At 51.3% G+C, this 12,737-nt stretch overlaps 1 protein-coding gene across 1 annotated transcript; it reads right to left on the bottom strand.

Moving 5' to 3' along the window:
- Positions 1-8,639: 8,639 nt before the first annotated feature.
- Positions 8,640-12,278, bottom strand: LOC121833912. The gene has a single exon (XM_042287619.1). It carries the CDS (start codon positions 12,276-12,278, stop codon positions 8,640-8,642), a length of 3,639 nt encoding a protein of 1,212 aa, XP_042143553.1.
- Between the last annotated feature and the right edge of the window lie 459 nt (positions 12,279-12,737).

Raw genomic sequence — 12,737 nt, 5'->3', positions numbered from 1 at the left:
TTCCCCGCGGTTTTGTTCGAACACTGCCAACCTTCTCCATCCGACAAGGCGTACTGTACAAGGAGAACTTCAGCGACAGCAACACGGCGTGGCTGTTGGTGATCCCTTCCAGTCTTCGAGAAGAAATTTTTCAAGCCTGCCACGATGACCCGACGGCGGGACACCTTGGTTACAGCAGGACTCTTGCGAGGATACGCGAAAAGTACTACTGGCCCAAGCTTGCGAAGACAGTACACCACTACACCCGATCTTGCCACGAGTGTCAACGAAGGAAGAAGCCACCGACGAGACCGGCAGGACTTCTTCAGCCTATTGCGCCGCCATCTGCCCCATTCCAGCAAATCGGTATGGATTTACTCGGAACTTTCCCAACGTCGACGCAAGGAAACCGATGGATAATCGTCGCAACCGATTATCTCACGCGGTACGCCGAGACAAAAGCCCTTCCATCAGGAACGGCTGTTGAAGTCGCCAAGTTTTTCATCGAGTCCATTGTCCTCCGGCACGGCGCTCCCGAAGTCCTGATCTCAGACCGTGGATCATCATTCATGGCCCAGCTGACGCAAGAAGTCCTTCGTCTCAGCCACACCAGCCATCGTCGCACCACGGCGTACCACCCGCAGACCAACGGGCTGACGGAGAGACTCAACAAAACCATCGCCGACATGATCTCCATGTACGTCGACGTGGAGCACAAGACATGGGACGAGGTGTTGCCGTACGTCACATTTGCCTACAACACGGCCGTACAAGAGACCACCGGAGTGACACCCTCTCAACTGGTGCATGGGCGCAAAGTAACGACCATGCTGGACGCGATGCTGCCCCATGAGCCAGCTGACAGTGAGAGCGACGACGCCCAGGTGGTTGCTCAACGGGCCGAAGAAGTCCGCCAGCTCGCCCGACTCAGAATTCAAGACCAGCAACGCGCCGACGCGGGCCGCTACAACCTTCGTCGCAGGGACGTTCACTTCCAGCCCGGAGACAGGGTGTGGGTTTGGACGCCCATCCGTCGCCGCGGCCTCAGTGAGAAACTGCTGAAACGGTACTTTGGACCATACAAGGTACTTCGTCGCCTCGGCGAGCTGAACTACGAAGTGATGCCCGACGGAACACGAACATCGTCACGCCGCCCACCACGACCTGAGGTCGTCCACGTCGTGCGCCTGAAGCCGTACTACGCTCGATAGGACTGTGGACCTTTTGTGCTCCAAAATACTCTTTAGTTTATCGTTCTTTTTTATTTTGATTTGTTTTACACTGCATCGGGGCGATGCACTTTGAAAGGGGGGAGTAATGCCGCGCGCAAGGCTGAGAAAGAAACGCTCGGTCACGGTCCTCCAGAAAGTTCCCGTTTATTCATGTACCGCACGTAACTTCTATCATTCATCCCTGCTTTTGTTTTCTAGAAAGTACGTGTTCATTCTCGCCCCGATCACGCGACGCTCGAACCGCTTGCGCCGAATCTTCGAGATAGCGGCGCACTCTAGATAAGAGGCCGCCCGCGACCTTGTCGAGTCAGTCTCGCCCTAGCGCTCGATTCTGCTGACACGCCGACTTCGACGCCCGCGACGCTCTGCTTTCTTCTGCTTCCTTCTTTATTTTTGGCACAAGTTCGCCACATTAAACGTTTATTTATTCCTGTTCATTTCTAGTTTATTGCTCACCACCCGTGACAATATACCATACCCGGGAACACGCCGCGTCGTTCCCGGGAAATACCCGGGAACGACGCCGCGGACGCTGCCGCACGGGTCTCCCTCCCTCCTCATCAATTACCCGGCCTTGGCACTGACTTCGACGACGTACAAAAATTCAACACTGGATCTCCAATCCAACCGGAAGGTGAAGAAGAAGTCGACCCCTTGGCACTCAAGGCTGTCGAACGCCAGGCACGCCGCGAGCGACTCGGGAGCCTCCTCCGAGAAGACCCGCATCCCCTCCCAGCGGAAACTACACCCGTTGGGAGAAAATATGCCTTAGAAGATTACGCACACATACAGCAATGGTTCCCAAACGCACAGCCATTTTTAAGAAAAGCAGATTAGCAACGAAACAGCACGATACAGAACTTCAGGACCCACAAGCAGGACCCTCGACCCAACCCAGGAACGAGAGCCTTTGTGAATACTGCGAGGAGACCGCCTCGGAGACCCACGTCTTCTGGGACTGTCCCCGCACTCAAGAAACGAGACGGAAAGCCCTAGAGGCATTGCCACACCATATGCGACCGAATAGCCGTCAAGAATGGGTTCTGCCCACTGGATCCCCTGAGCATCGCAAGGCAACCCTCGATTCCCTCCTCACATACGTGAAGGAAGCCAAACTCACACAATTCATCTAAAACAAATCATAACATAAACTCATCCGCTCAAAGAAGATGACTTAAGTCAAGATCGGCGAGCGTAAATCACCTTTTCATAATTATAATAAAGACATTTTCCAACCAACCAACCGGTAAGATCTGGCAACAACGCACGCTAAACATGGCGCCGGTATTGTTTTGGTTTGACGGTACACGAAAAGCAGCGGGGTTTGCGAGCACATAGCGAAGACATTACAGGAGAAGTGCCCCTGTGATATTCCCGGAAGACGAAAAGTAGCAATCTTAATTGTCGTGTGTGCTTTGAAAGCGAAGGGAGTCACAGGGTCCACGAGTGTGCAACCACATGCCAACGTTCATGACAGCGCTGCGTTGACTTCGGCGATCTCGTTCTGTTTGGCGCAACACGGCGATGCAGCAAAGAACTGAAACGTTCGTGGTGTGTGGTGCAGTGCTTGGAAATAGACACCCAACTTCAAGCTCAAATTGGCTGTTGTGGGGTTGAGGTTAAACGGGTTCAGTCCCGTCGTCGTCAACTGATCCAGTCAAACTGCTCCGGGAGGACGCAGCGAGCGTTTTTAAAAGTAAATCTTCCTTCTTTCCGTTTCAAAATGTGAAAAATTCCCGATGCATACCGTGAGTAAAAAGCTGTGGGCGTTTTCAACAAAATTGCGTCGTTTTAATCGAACAATGAACTCCGAATTGTCCTAAATCTGCCGTTTTTATACTTCGTGTTGGACTGCGTTTGCACAGCGACGTGTTGCGCTCATCGTGCGGTGCGAATAAATTTGGGCAAGATTTCCTGCCTGCCCACAGATGCATGAACTGAGACCATTTTTTACGTAATGAACATAGTTCTTTTTTATTCTGGGAAAAGGCGTTGCGCATTGATTACGGTACAATCACTTGAACGTTCAGAAATTCAGGAGGGTGAGCAAGCTTTCCGAACTTTGTCTCTTTGCTCTCTGGCACTGCCCCTAGTATACCTACTAGCAGGTAAAAACTGCTCTAAAGCAGATACCGGAAGTCGGGACGGTGCGGACCCCGTGTTTCGCGCTTTTCGCAAGGTGCCTGGGGAAGTCCTTTTGCAAGGTATGCGGAATATGCAAGCGATTTTGTTATGCCCGTCGTTTGCGTCTCTCCAGCAAAACGAATACGATAATCTACAAAGCCGCGATCACAAGCCAAGATTAACGATAACAGTACATATTCGTTCAAACAATTTACGTAAGATGGTTCGAAAGCCGAGAAAAACAATTTGTCGGCTAACGCAGAATTCGTACGTCCGAGGGCTTCTGCGGACAGCTATTACGTAAACCTGGCTGTGCCAGGTTTTTCACGTAACAGCTGTGTCTGGTCGCGGACGTTCGATGCACCCGGGGCACCCGGTGCGAATCGCGACAGCCTCCGGAGCGATATGACAAGAACGTAAATGGGCACGTTTGTCGCTACGCGAACGCTCGATTGCCTCCAGCCAAATAGCATTCCTTTCGGGGCGACATGGCTGCTGGAAGGCTCGCTGTCGGAATCACTCATCCGACATCTCCGAAAAGACAGCATTTGCACGCGCAAGCGCAAAAAAAACAAAAAAAAAACACGCTATGCAGGCAAAGAGGAAAACGAAAGAACCGCGCTATGAAAGCCAAAACCCCGCATCGCTTCCTATCACTAACACCTGCGACAGCTGCTAAACACACACTACTTAACTTCAAGAAGTCTCACTCAAGCACCTGGGTCAGCACGAAACACTGATCATTTCGGCGAAACGATTAGTCGAGGTAGGCGAGACAGGCGGTAGCGGAGACTTCGGCGGCCATGACAAAATGGCAAAGCTTTTGTTTGTTAAGAATCCGAACGGAAGTGCCCGTCTTGTAAACCTTTTGTAAAGAATAATAACTCTCATCACATTGGTTATTCTTTAAACGTAAAGATATGCGGCTCAAAAGGAAATTGCACCATATAACAAAGGTTTAACAACCAAGATCTAAGCTGTCAATCAAACTCTTACCCAATGAGAAGTATAGCTGCCGATTGGGATTCAATGTCACCGAATCCCAACTTCGTGGCGCGCGATTTAAAACGGGCGAAATAGCCGCAAACTAAAATCAAACTCGCGCCATAAATATTGCTGTAAAAATTTTCGTTTCTCGCGGAAAAATTGTTTCTTGGCATGCTTGTCCCAATTAAGCTGTTAAAAAAAAAGTTTTTTTCTTTGCACTTACCCTTTAAAGGGATTGCCCTGTGTCAGGTTCGTTCGGGAAGGTGAGAGAATCATGGAAGCCAGAGCCAGCGGGAGAACTCAAACGTTCTCCCGCGTTGACGATGAAGACGAGGTGCGGAACTGCTGGGTCACTTGCCTCAATTTTGGGTCGACGATGGCGGAACGATTCCCTGTGCAGAAGATAAGGTGAAGAAAGAACTTTCTGCGAATAAAATTCTCGTAGTTCGGGGGTATTGTCATAATTTATAAGACAGGGAAAAAGAAAAGGAACAAAGGAAAGACTTGTGGTAGCATGAAAAAAAAAAAAAAAAAAGAAGAAGGATAAAGAGGCGCGAGAAGGCTTCGAAGCAATCCGACGAGGCGCGAGATTTGATGGCTGACTACTGGGGTTGCGGAGCTCGTGTCGGCTATGTCCCGTCCTCGAAATCGACTCCGCCAGGCTTGAACCGGTCGGCTACGTTCCGTCCTCGCAATCGACTCCGCCAAGCTTGGATCACCCCGCTCGGCATCGTCATCTTGGTCCGAAGGGCACCAGCGGGCCGGACATCATTCTCCGACGATCCGCCCAACGACGATCCACCCGCCACATCCCATGGTGACTATACGGGGTGATGACTATCTGTGTTGACAGTATATATCTTTACTTTTGAATGCAGTATTTATTTCATTTATCCGACGCTGATCGTATTCCAGTTTTTTTTCTTTTTCTTTTTGTTTTCTTCTTACAGTAAAGTACGTTTGAGTTCTCCCGCTGGCTCTGGCTTCCATGATTCTCTCACCTTCCCGAACGAACCTGACATCCTGTGTAATTTTGTATTCGTAAAAGCAATTGAATATCATTGTTATGCAGAGATCCAGTGGTCTGCTTGATGTCAGAACGATGTCAATCTCTGATTGACTTTTATTGAAAGGATAGTGGGTAGGCCTCAAAGCTAGATTGCCTCGAGGTCTACCCATTTTTTTCTCAATCACTTAATAAGAGCCCGTCGTACTGACGCCACAGCAACCCCTGTACAAGAATCACACGAACTTGCGCTCCGCGTTGCCTTGAAACGAATTGTCCGTGCAATATCTGAATTTCGTACGCCCCTCCGCATGAATAATTAAATTTTAAAGTGCTCCAGTCGCACCCTAGATCAAACGGTGCTTTCTTTGGCAACATTAAATATCTGTACGTAAAATAATGCAAAGCGAGCATTTTTGTCTAGTCGTTTGCTTGCGAGTGAAGGCCGCAACGTGCTTCATTTTTGCTTTTGTGCTTAACTTGTTTTGTGAATGGCTAAGATTTTTGCTCCGCGGTTGAGCGCCACAACCACCGGGCAGCGCGTGTGAGCTGAGCCAAGGAATGACGTTTCACACTTCTCCGCGATATGTACAGCCATCAGCAACAGGAACCGTTGGTGTGCGTAGGAAGCACTGGGTTCCCGTCAAGATCGAGATTCCGCTTATGCTGCAGTCATTTCACAGAAGAGAGCTACTAGCTGAGCTCTAACCGTACATAAGGGTCGAGAGATGAGCTGTGACGCTATACCAACAATATCCAACTTCGTCCACCCACTCCTAGCCCAAATCAGACCAATCGGTTTTATTATGCAGCGAAACCGAAACCAACAGAACGGCCACCTTGAAACGACCCGCCGAAGTTATATTAGTGCACGACTGCAGCCCGATTCTGTTTGATCCGCCTGTGAAAATGAAGCGTGGCTACGATTCACTACGCTCGTCTGAGTAGAGTGACAATCTAGAAATGTTACAGGCATTTTGAACGATTCGCCGTTTGCCTTCGAACCACGAGCATCGCCTCCGAGGGAACGACTCGCAGCCGCATCACCGACCCAGATGCCGCTTCAGAGGCAAAAAGGAAGGGAAGGTTTTTCTTGTTTTCCAAAACTGCTAAGAACTTCGTCCTTACCGACTCGATGTTATTTTTAGTTTGGCGGACTTTTTTATTTTCTTGGTGCGAAATTGCCAGAATGCAGAAACGAAGCAACTGCATATTGCACGAGATTTTTGGTGTTTTCTTGTTGTATCAAATTGTTCGAAGTATCTCGGATCATAACACTTTGTTGGCAGTTGTTACTGCTTATGTGTACAAGTGCTCTTGCGGCTTTTGTCATTCGGCACTGCCCAATGAGGACATGTGCTGTGGAGAAATCGCGAAAATGCCCCGACTGCTGGGTGTAAAGACTCGGGGCTTGTCCATGTCGATCTCCGCTGGAGCCATGCGTCGCCCAGGACATCGGGCAGAGTTGGTAGCGAGCCAGGGTGTCTCTTCTCAAACTGTTTATTTACATACTATGTACAGTCTGCCGTTCGGCATGAGAACAACGTGAGAACACGAAGAGGGAGCGTAAAACCGCTCTTTTTATAATGTCCCCCTTCCCTACGTCCCTAGGCCAGGACGCCGTTCCCCAACTGGTCAGGCACCGCCCACTCGCACGCACACGCACACACAGAGGATAAGTGCTCTTCCGGTTCCTCCAGGCTTGTATAGTGGCAGCCGTTTCTTCAGTGACACTTGAGATTTGGCCTTGCTCCTGGAATCTAGGTCGAGGTGACACCTAGAAGCTCATTCCCAAACGTCCGGGCACCGCCTATGAGCACGCCCAAACGGACACACCGGTTGATCCTTTTGTTGGCTCTAAGAGAGCACGAACGCCCGGAGGGTACCGTCCCACTCCCTGGTCGGGACGGAGAAGACCTTGGACGCCGATATCCGGGCAGTTCCCGTTCACGGCTTATCTCCTTCTTTCGGCTTAGCAGGGATCACCGTGGCCGTTGGTTCCTGCTTGGACGCCTCAAAGAGAACGCATTTCCGTTTCAGCACCCAACTTGAGCCGGTATCGACGACGGCTTGTCTTGCTCTTTTGTCGACGGTACCAGGGCAGCGGGGAAAATAATCCCAGCTTGAGATTGTCAGCGAAAGGCGCGTCCTCGGGAATGTTACAAAAGGGGTGGCGATCCTCGTCCAGGTCCGGCCGCGAAGGTCGTTCGTTACAGCTCCTCCACGCAAAGGCAGATCTCGGAAGGGGAGGAGTATCAGCTGCTTTCCTGGAGAGATCAGCTTCGAAATCGTCGTGAGTAGCCAACACATCAACAGAGACACGAACCGTTACAACCAAATCCAGCGAGCGGCAGCACCCTCTCCCCAACCGCCAGGCCTTTTTTCTGCGGCAATAAACCTATCACTTTTTCTGCCATTGACACCACCAAGAAAAGCCCGCGATAGGGCAACATTGCACAAAGCGAAATCGCTGACATGTATGAAGATTACAAAAAGTAAAAGAAAACGCAATGAAACTTCTTAAAATTTGGCCCAACTCGCAAGGCAACATCCAGAACAAATAATCTCAAAACGACCTGCTAAGTCCGTCTACGTTGGAGTTAGCTGCCCCCCTCTTGTACTTAACCGTGAAGGTTAATTCTTGTAAAGCCAAACTCCACCGCAGAAGTAGGGCATTTTTTGTCGACATTTGAGTTAACCATGTCAAAGGACAGTGGTCGGTGACGAAAACGAACGGAGCTCCGTAAAGGTAACAGGAGAGCTTTTGAGTTTCCCAAATTAAACCGGCGCATTCCTTTTCCGACACACTGTAAGCCTCCTCTCGGCTGCTGAGTTTCCGGCTTGCGTACAGCACGGGGTGCTCCTCTCCCGCATCATCCTCCTGACATAAAATCACCCCCAAGCCGCGATTACTGGCATCGCACTGTACTATAAACGAGCGACTATAATCCGGGGCCCGAAGTATGGGGGAACAGCAGAGAGAATTTTTCAAGCTCTGGAAGGCCTGTTCTTTTGTGTCGTCCCACCGAATCTTATCGGGTTCGGTCTTCCGCAGCGCATCGGTTAGGGGGCTAGCCTTTTCTGAGTACTGCGGGATATAGCGTAGGTAATACCCCGTCAGCCCCAAAAAAGCCCTTATGCCAGTTTTTTTCTCAGGTCGCGGGAAGTCTCTTACAGCCTCAACCTTGAGTTCGTCGGGCCTTCTTAGCCCCTGACCCACGATATGGCCGAGGTATCTAACCTCGCCTCTCGCCAGCTGACACTTACTTGGTTTCGCGGTTAGACCCGCGCTCCTCAACCTTTCAAATATGTCAGAAAGGTGGTTCATGTGATCTGCCCAAGTTGTCCAAAAAAATGGCGATGTCGTCTAGATACGGTAGCGCGTAGCTTTCCGCCCCACGCAAAATTCTGTCCATCATTCGCGAGAAACAGAACGGAGCGTTTTTAAGGCCGAAGCTCAAAACCAACGGGCGGAATGTGCCCGTTGGGGTCACGAAGGCTGCGTAATGGCTAGCTCTTTCCGTCATCGGGACCTGCCAGTATCCGCGCACTAGGTCTAAAGTCGAGACGTATCTAGCCCCACTAACCGTCTCAACTCTTTCCTCCACGTTGGGAATCGGGTAAGCCTGGTCTCTGGTGATTGCATTGAGTTTGCGATAGTCAATGCATGGTCGGGGATCCCTTCCCGCAGCCTCTACGATGATCATAGGGGAAGAGTAATCACTTTCACACGGAACGATTACCCCTAAGTGCAGCATGCGCTCCACCTCGTCTTTTAAGATAGCCTGCTGCCTTGGTGACATGCGATAGGGACGGGATCGTACCGCGACGTTTGATGTTAGCTCAATGTCATGCGTGGCAAGAGAGGTTCGTCCGGGAGACATTGAGAACAAGTTCTCGTACTTTTCCAGAAGATCTCTCAATTCAGCTCGCTGTGAGACCGAAAGATCCTCCGAACGAACCGCCTGAGCCATGACTTCATTTACTCCGACCGGCGCCGCTCCAGCCTCCCAAAGCAGCGGAACATCAGTCTGAACTTCCTCTGGGGCGTTTAGTGTCAAGTTCACCACTTCCGTTTCGCTCACGTAAAGCTTCATCAGATTGCAGTGATAGATTCTGATTTCCTTTCTCTTGCCTCTGGTTTCGATTGCATAGTTAGTATCCGACAGCTTTTGAGTGACTTTGAATGGTCCCTCCCACTGCACCTGCAGCTTATTTTGGCGTGAGGGACGGAGCAAGAGGACTTGATCGCCCGCACGGTACTCCCTGACACGGGCGTTTCGGTCGTAATACCGTTTCGCTCTGCTCTGGGCCTCGCGCATATTAATCTCCGCCACCTCTCTCGTGCTTCGGAATCGCTCTAGCAGATCAAGGATGTACTGCACCACGCTCGGATCGGATCCCTTGGTCTCCCAAGTTTCGCGGAGCAGCCGCAGTGGAGTCCGCAAACACCGTCCATACACTAGTTCGGCCGGGCTGAAGCCGGTTGCCTCGTGAGTCACGGAGCGCAGCGCGAACAACATTGCCGACAGGCAGGCGTCCCATTCGTTCCCGCTTTCATAAGTTAGCGCCCTCAGGACCCGCTTCATAACTGAGTGACACCTCTCGACACTGTTTGACTGCGGGTGATATACGGAACTGTGTATAACCTTTATACCGCACCTCTCGAGGAAACCAGTAGTCAAAGCGCTTGTGAAAACGCTCCCTTGGTCGCTCTGGACCTCTTGGGGGAAGCCTACCCTCGCAGAAATTGACAGAAGTGCGTTCACCACCTCTACTGAACTCTGTTCCTTCATGGGGACCGCTTCGGGGAACTTGGTAGCCGCGCACATGACCGTTAGAGCATAGCGGTACCCCGCCTTAGTAGCCGGAAGAGGACCCACCACATCAATGACTACCCGCCTGAATGGCTCCGAGATTATCGGCACAAGTCTCAGGGGCGCTTTGCATTTTTCATTGGGTTTTCCCACTCTCTGACAGACATCGCACGCCCGCACCTGAGACTCGGCATCTCGGAAGCATCCCGGCCAGTAGAATTCCGTGAGGAGCCGATCTTTCGTCTTTTTGTTGCCCAAGTGACCGGACCATCCCGCTCCGTGGCACAGGCGCAACACATCAGCTCGATATTTCTCCGGCACTACCAGCTGATCAAACGTGCGACCCGACCGATCTCGGTAGTGTCGGTACAGCACACCGTCACGGACAGGAAATGAAACGTTTTTCCTGGCCACGCCCTCCTTGGAGGTTTCCCACACCTTATCTAGACTAGGATCAGCCCTTTGCTCCTTAATCAGAACTTCCTTCGTTACGGACACGAGTTTCTCAAAGTTTCCCGACGACGGGGGCAATATTAACTCGTCCAGTTCGGTTAGCTGCTCTTGGCGAGTTTCTTTTTCGACCGCGACGTTTTCCTCACTCCCCCGGTCTTTCTCTGCTTCCCCGGAGCTGGTTTGCTCCGAGACCCCCGTCGGCGGGTCTTTCGGTCTCCCTGGGCTAGCCTCGTCATAACTGAGCCGCGTTAAAATTTCGCGAGCTTTAGCCCTCGTGAGCGCTTGAACGAGTCCCTCCCCGAGGCTTTTGCCCTGTTCTTTCAAAATCCTGTCTGTTCGGTTCGAAAATAGGTAGGGGTACTGTGGCGGCAGTTTGTCTGAAACAGCCGCCTCAGTACGCACCTCTCCGAATGGTCCAGAAATCAGAACATCGGCCACAGGGAGACACACGCTCCCCTCGTCCAGCACCGACTTGATCCAGCTACATTTCCCATTGTAATGGGTCTCAGTAACGTACGACGGGTGAATTAGGTCAATGGTAGCCCCACTGTCGCGCAACACGCGGCACGACTTTCCGTTCACTGTCATGTCAAAAAGATACGGACTCAGGAGCTCCTCATTCTCCTCGCACTTACTCGCTAAGGCGAAAACCACCTTTGGTTTTTGACATCCCGCGGCAATGTGCCCAGTTTCATGGCAATTGAAGAACCTTATCGGCCTCCTGGCCTCAAAGGGTTTCTTCTTTTGCTGACTGTCTGGCCCGTTGCCCCGGGAGGTCGTGGAGATATTCTCCTCCTTGTCTTCCTCCTTTCGCGACTCTGTTCTTTTCCAGCCCCCTTTTTTCCGCTCATCTCCGCTTTCCTTCTCAAAGGTTCTCCTCATTCCCTCTTTTCCGCCTCTACGGGAACTGTACTCATCCGCAAGGTCTGCGGCTCGATAAACAGAGTCTACTCCTGACTTATCTTGAATCCAGGTTCGCATGCTTTCAGGAAGAGTCTTATAGAACTGTTCGAGCGCGACCGTCTCCAGCATTTTCTCTTTGTCGTCATACGACTCGGCGACCTTCATCCATTCGACAAGGTACGACCGAAGTTCGTATGCGAACTCCGCATAACTGGCTTCCGACTTTTTGGTCACGCCCCTGAACTTCTGTCTGAACGCTTCTGCCGACAACCGATACTTCTTGAGCAGGCAGCTCTTCACGCGCTCGTAGTCGTCCGAGTCGTCCGCGGATAACCTCGCGATTACCCCGGCTGCCTCGCATGGCAGAACACTCAGCAACCTTCTGGCCCAAGATACCCGATTAAAACGGGCCCTCTCGCAAGCTCTCTCGAAGTTTACCAGGTAGAGGCCCATGTCCTGTCCCACCTTGAAAGCCTGAATAAGCTTCGTCATGTCATAGAGACTTCGGGTGCCCTCTACCTCCGTTTCCCGTCCTCCGCTCGTTTTCCTTAGCTCCACCTCGAGACGAAGTTTTTCTAGTTCTAATTCCTTGAATTTTGCTTCGTCTCCTTTTTTTGTTTTGATTTTTTCCCACATCTCTTCGATTTCCTCGTTGTCAAGATTTTCGTCCTGGATAGCCTTAACAAGCTCCGGTTTTTTCATCGATGTGTTCGCGTCTACCCCGAGCTCCTCACACAAGTCGAGCAACTGACACTTTAGCAAACGCTGCAGATCCATGTCTGTGACCTATCTGGGTGGCAAAACTCTGCACTACCGACACACAACAACCTTAAAATTGCCTTTTCGGTAGTTACTTACGCCCCTGCAAAATACACCTCGATCTTACAGGCCTGGCGACAGAGAAAAGATGCCGTCACTCACCAGACTCGGCTCACGGCCCATGAGATCCGTTGTTGCTGCCGCTCAATGGTCGTAGCTGTCGATCCCACCGTCCGCCATCCAGTTGTAAAGACTCGGGGCTTGTCCATGTCGATCTCCGCTGGAGCCATGCGTCGCCCAGGACATCGGGCAGAGTTGGTAGCGAGCCAGGGTGTCTCTTCTCAAACTGTTTATTTACATACAATGTACAGTCTGCCGTTCGGCATGAGAACAACGTGAGAACACGAAGAGGGAGCGTAAAACCGCTCTTTTTATAATGTCCCCCTTCCCTACGTCCCTAGGCCAGGACGCCGTTCC

Source organism: Ixodes scapularis, unplaced genomic scaffold, assembly GCF_016920785.2.
Source record: "Ixodes scapularis isolate PalLabHiFi unplaced genomic scaffold, ASM1692078v2 ptg000044l_1__unscaffolded, whole genome shotgun sequence".
Classification (NCBI taxonomy): domain Eukaryota; kingdom Metazoa; phylum Arthropoda; class Arachnida; order Ixodida; family Ixodidae; genus Ixodes; species Ixodes scapularis.
The sequence above is the reverse complement of the archived record's forward strand: the minus strand, read 5'-3'. Positions and strand labels throughout refer to the sequence as shown.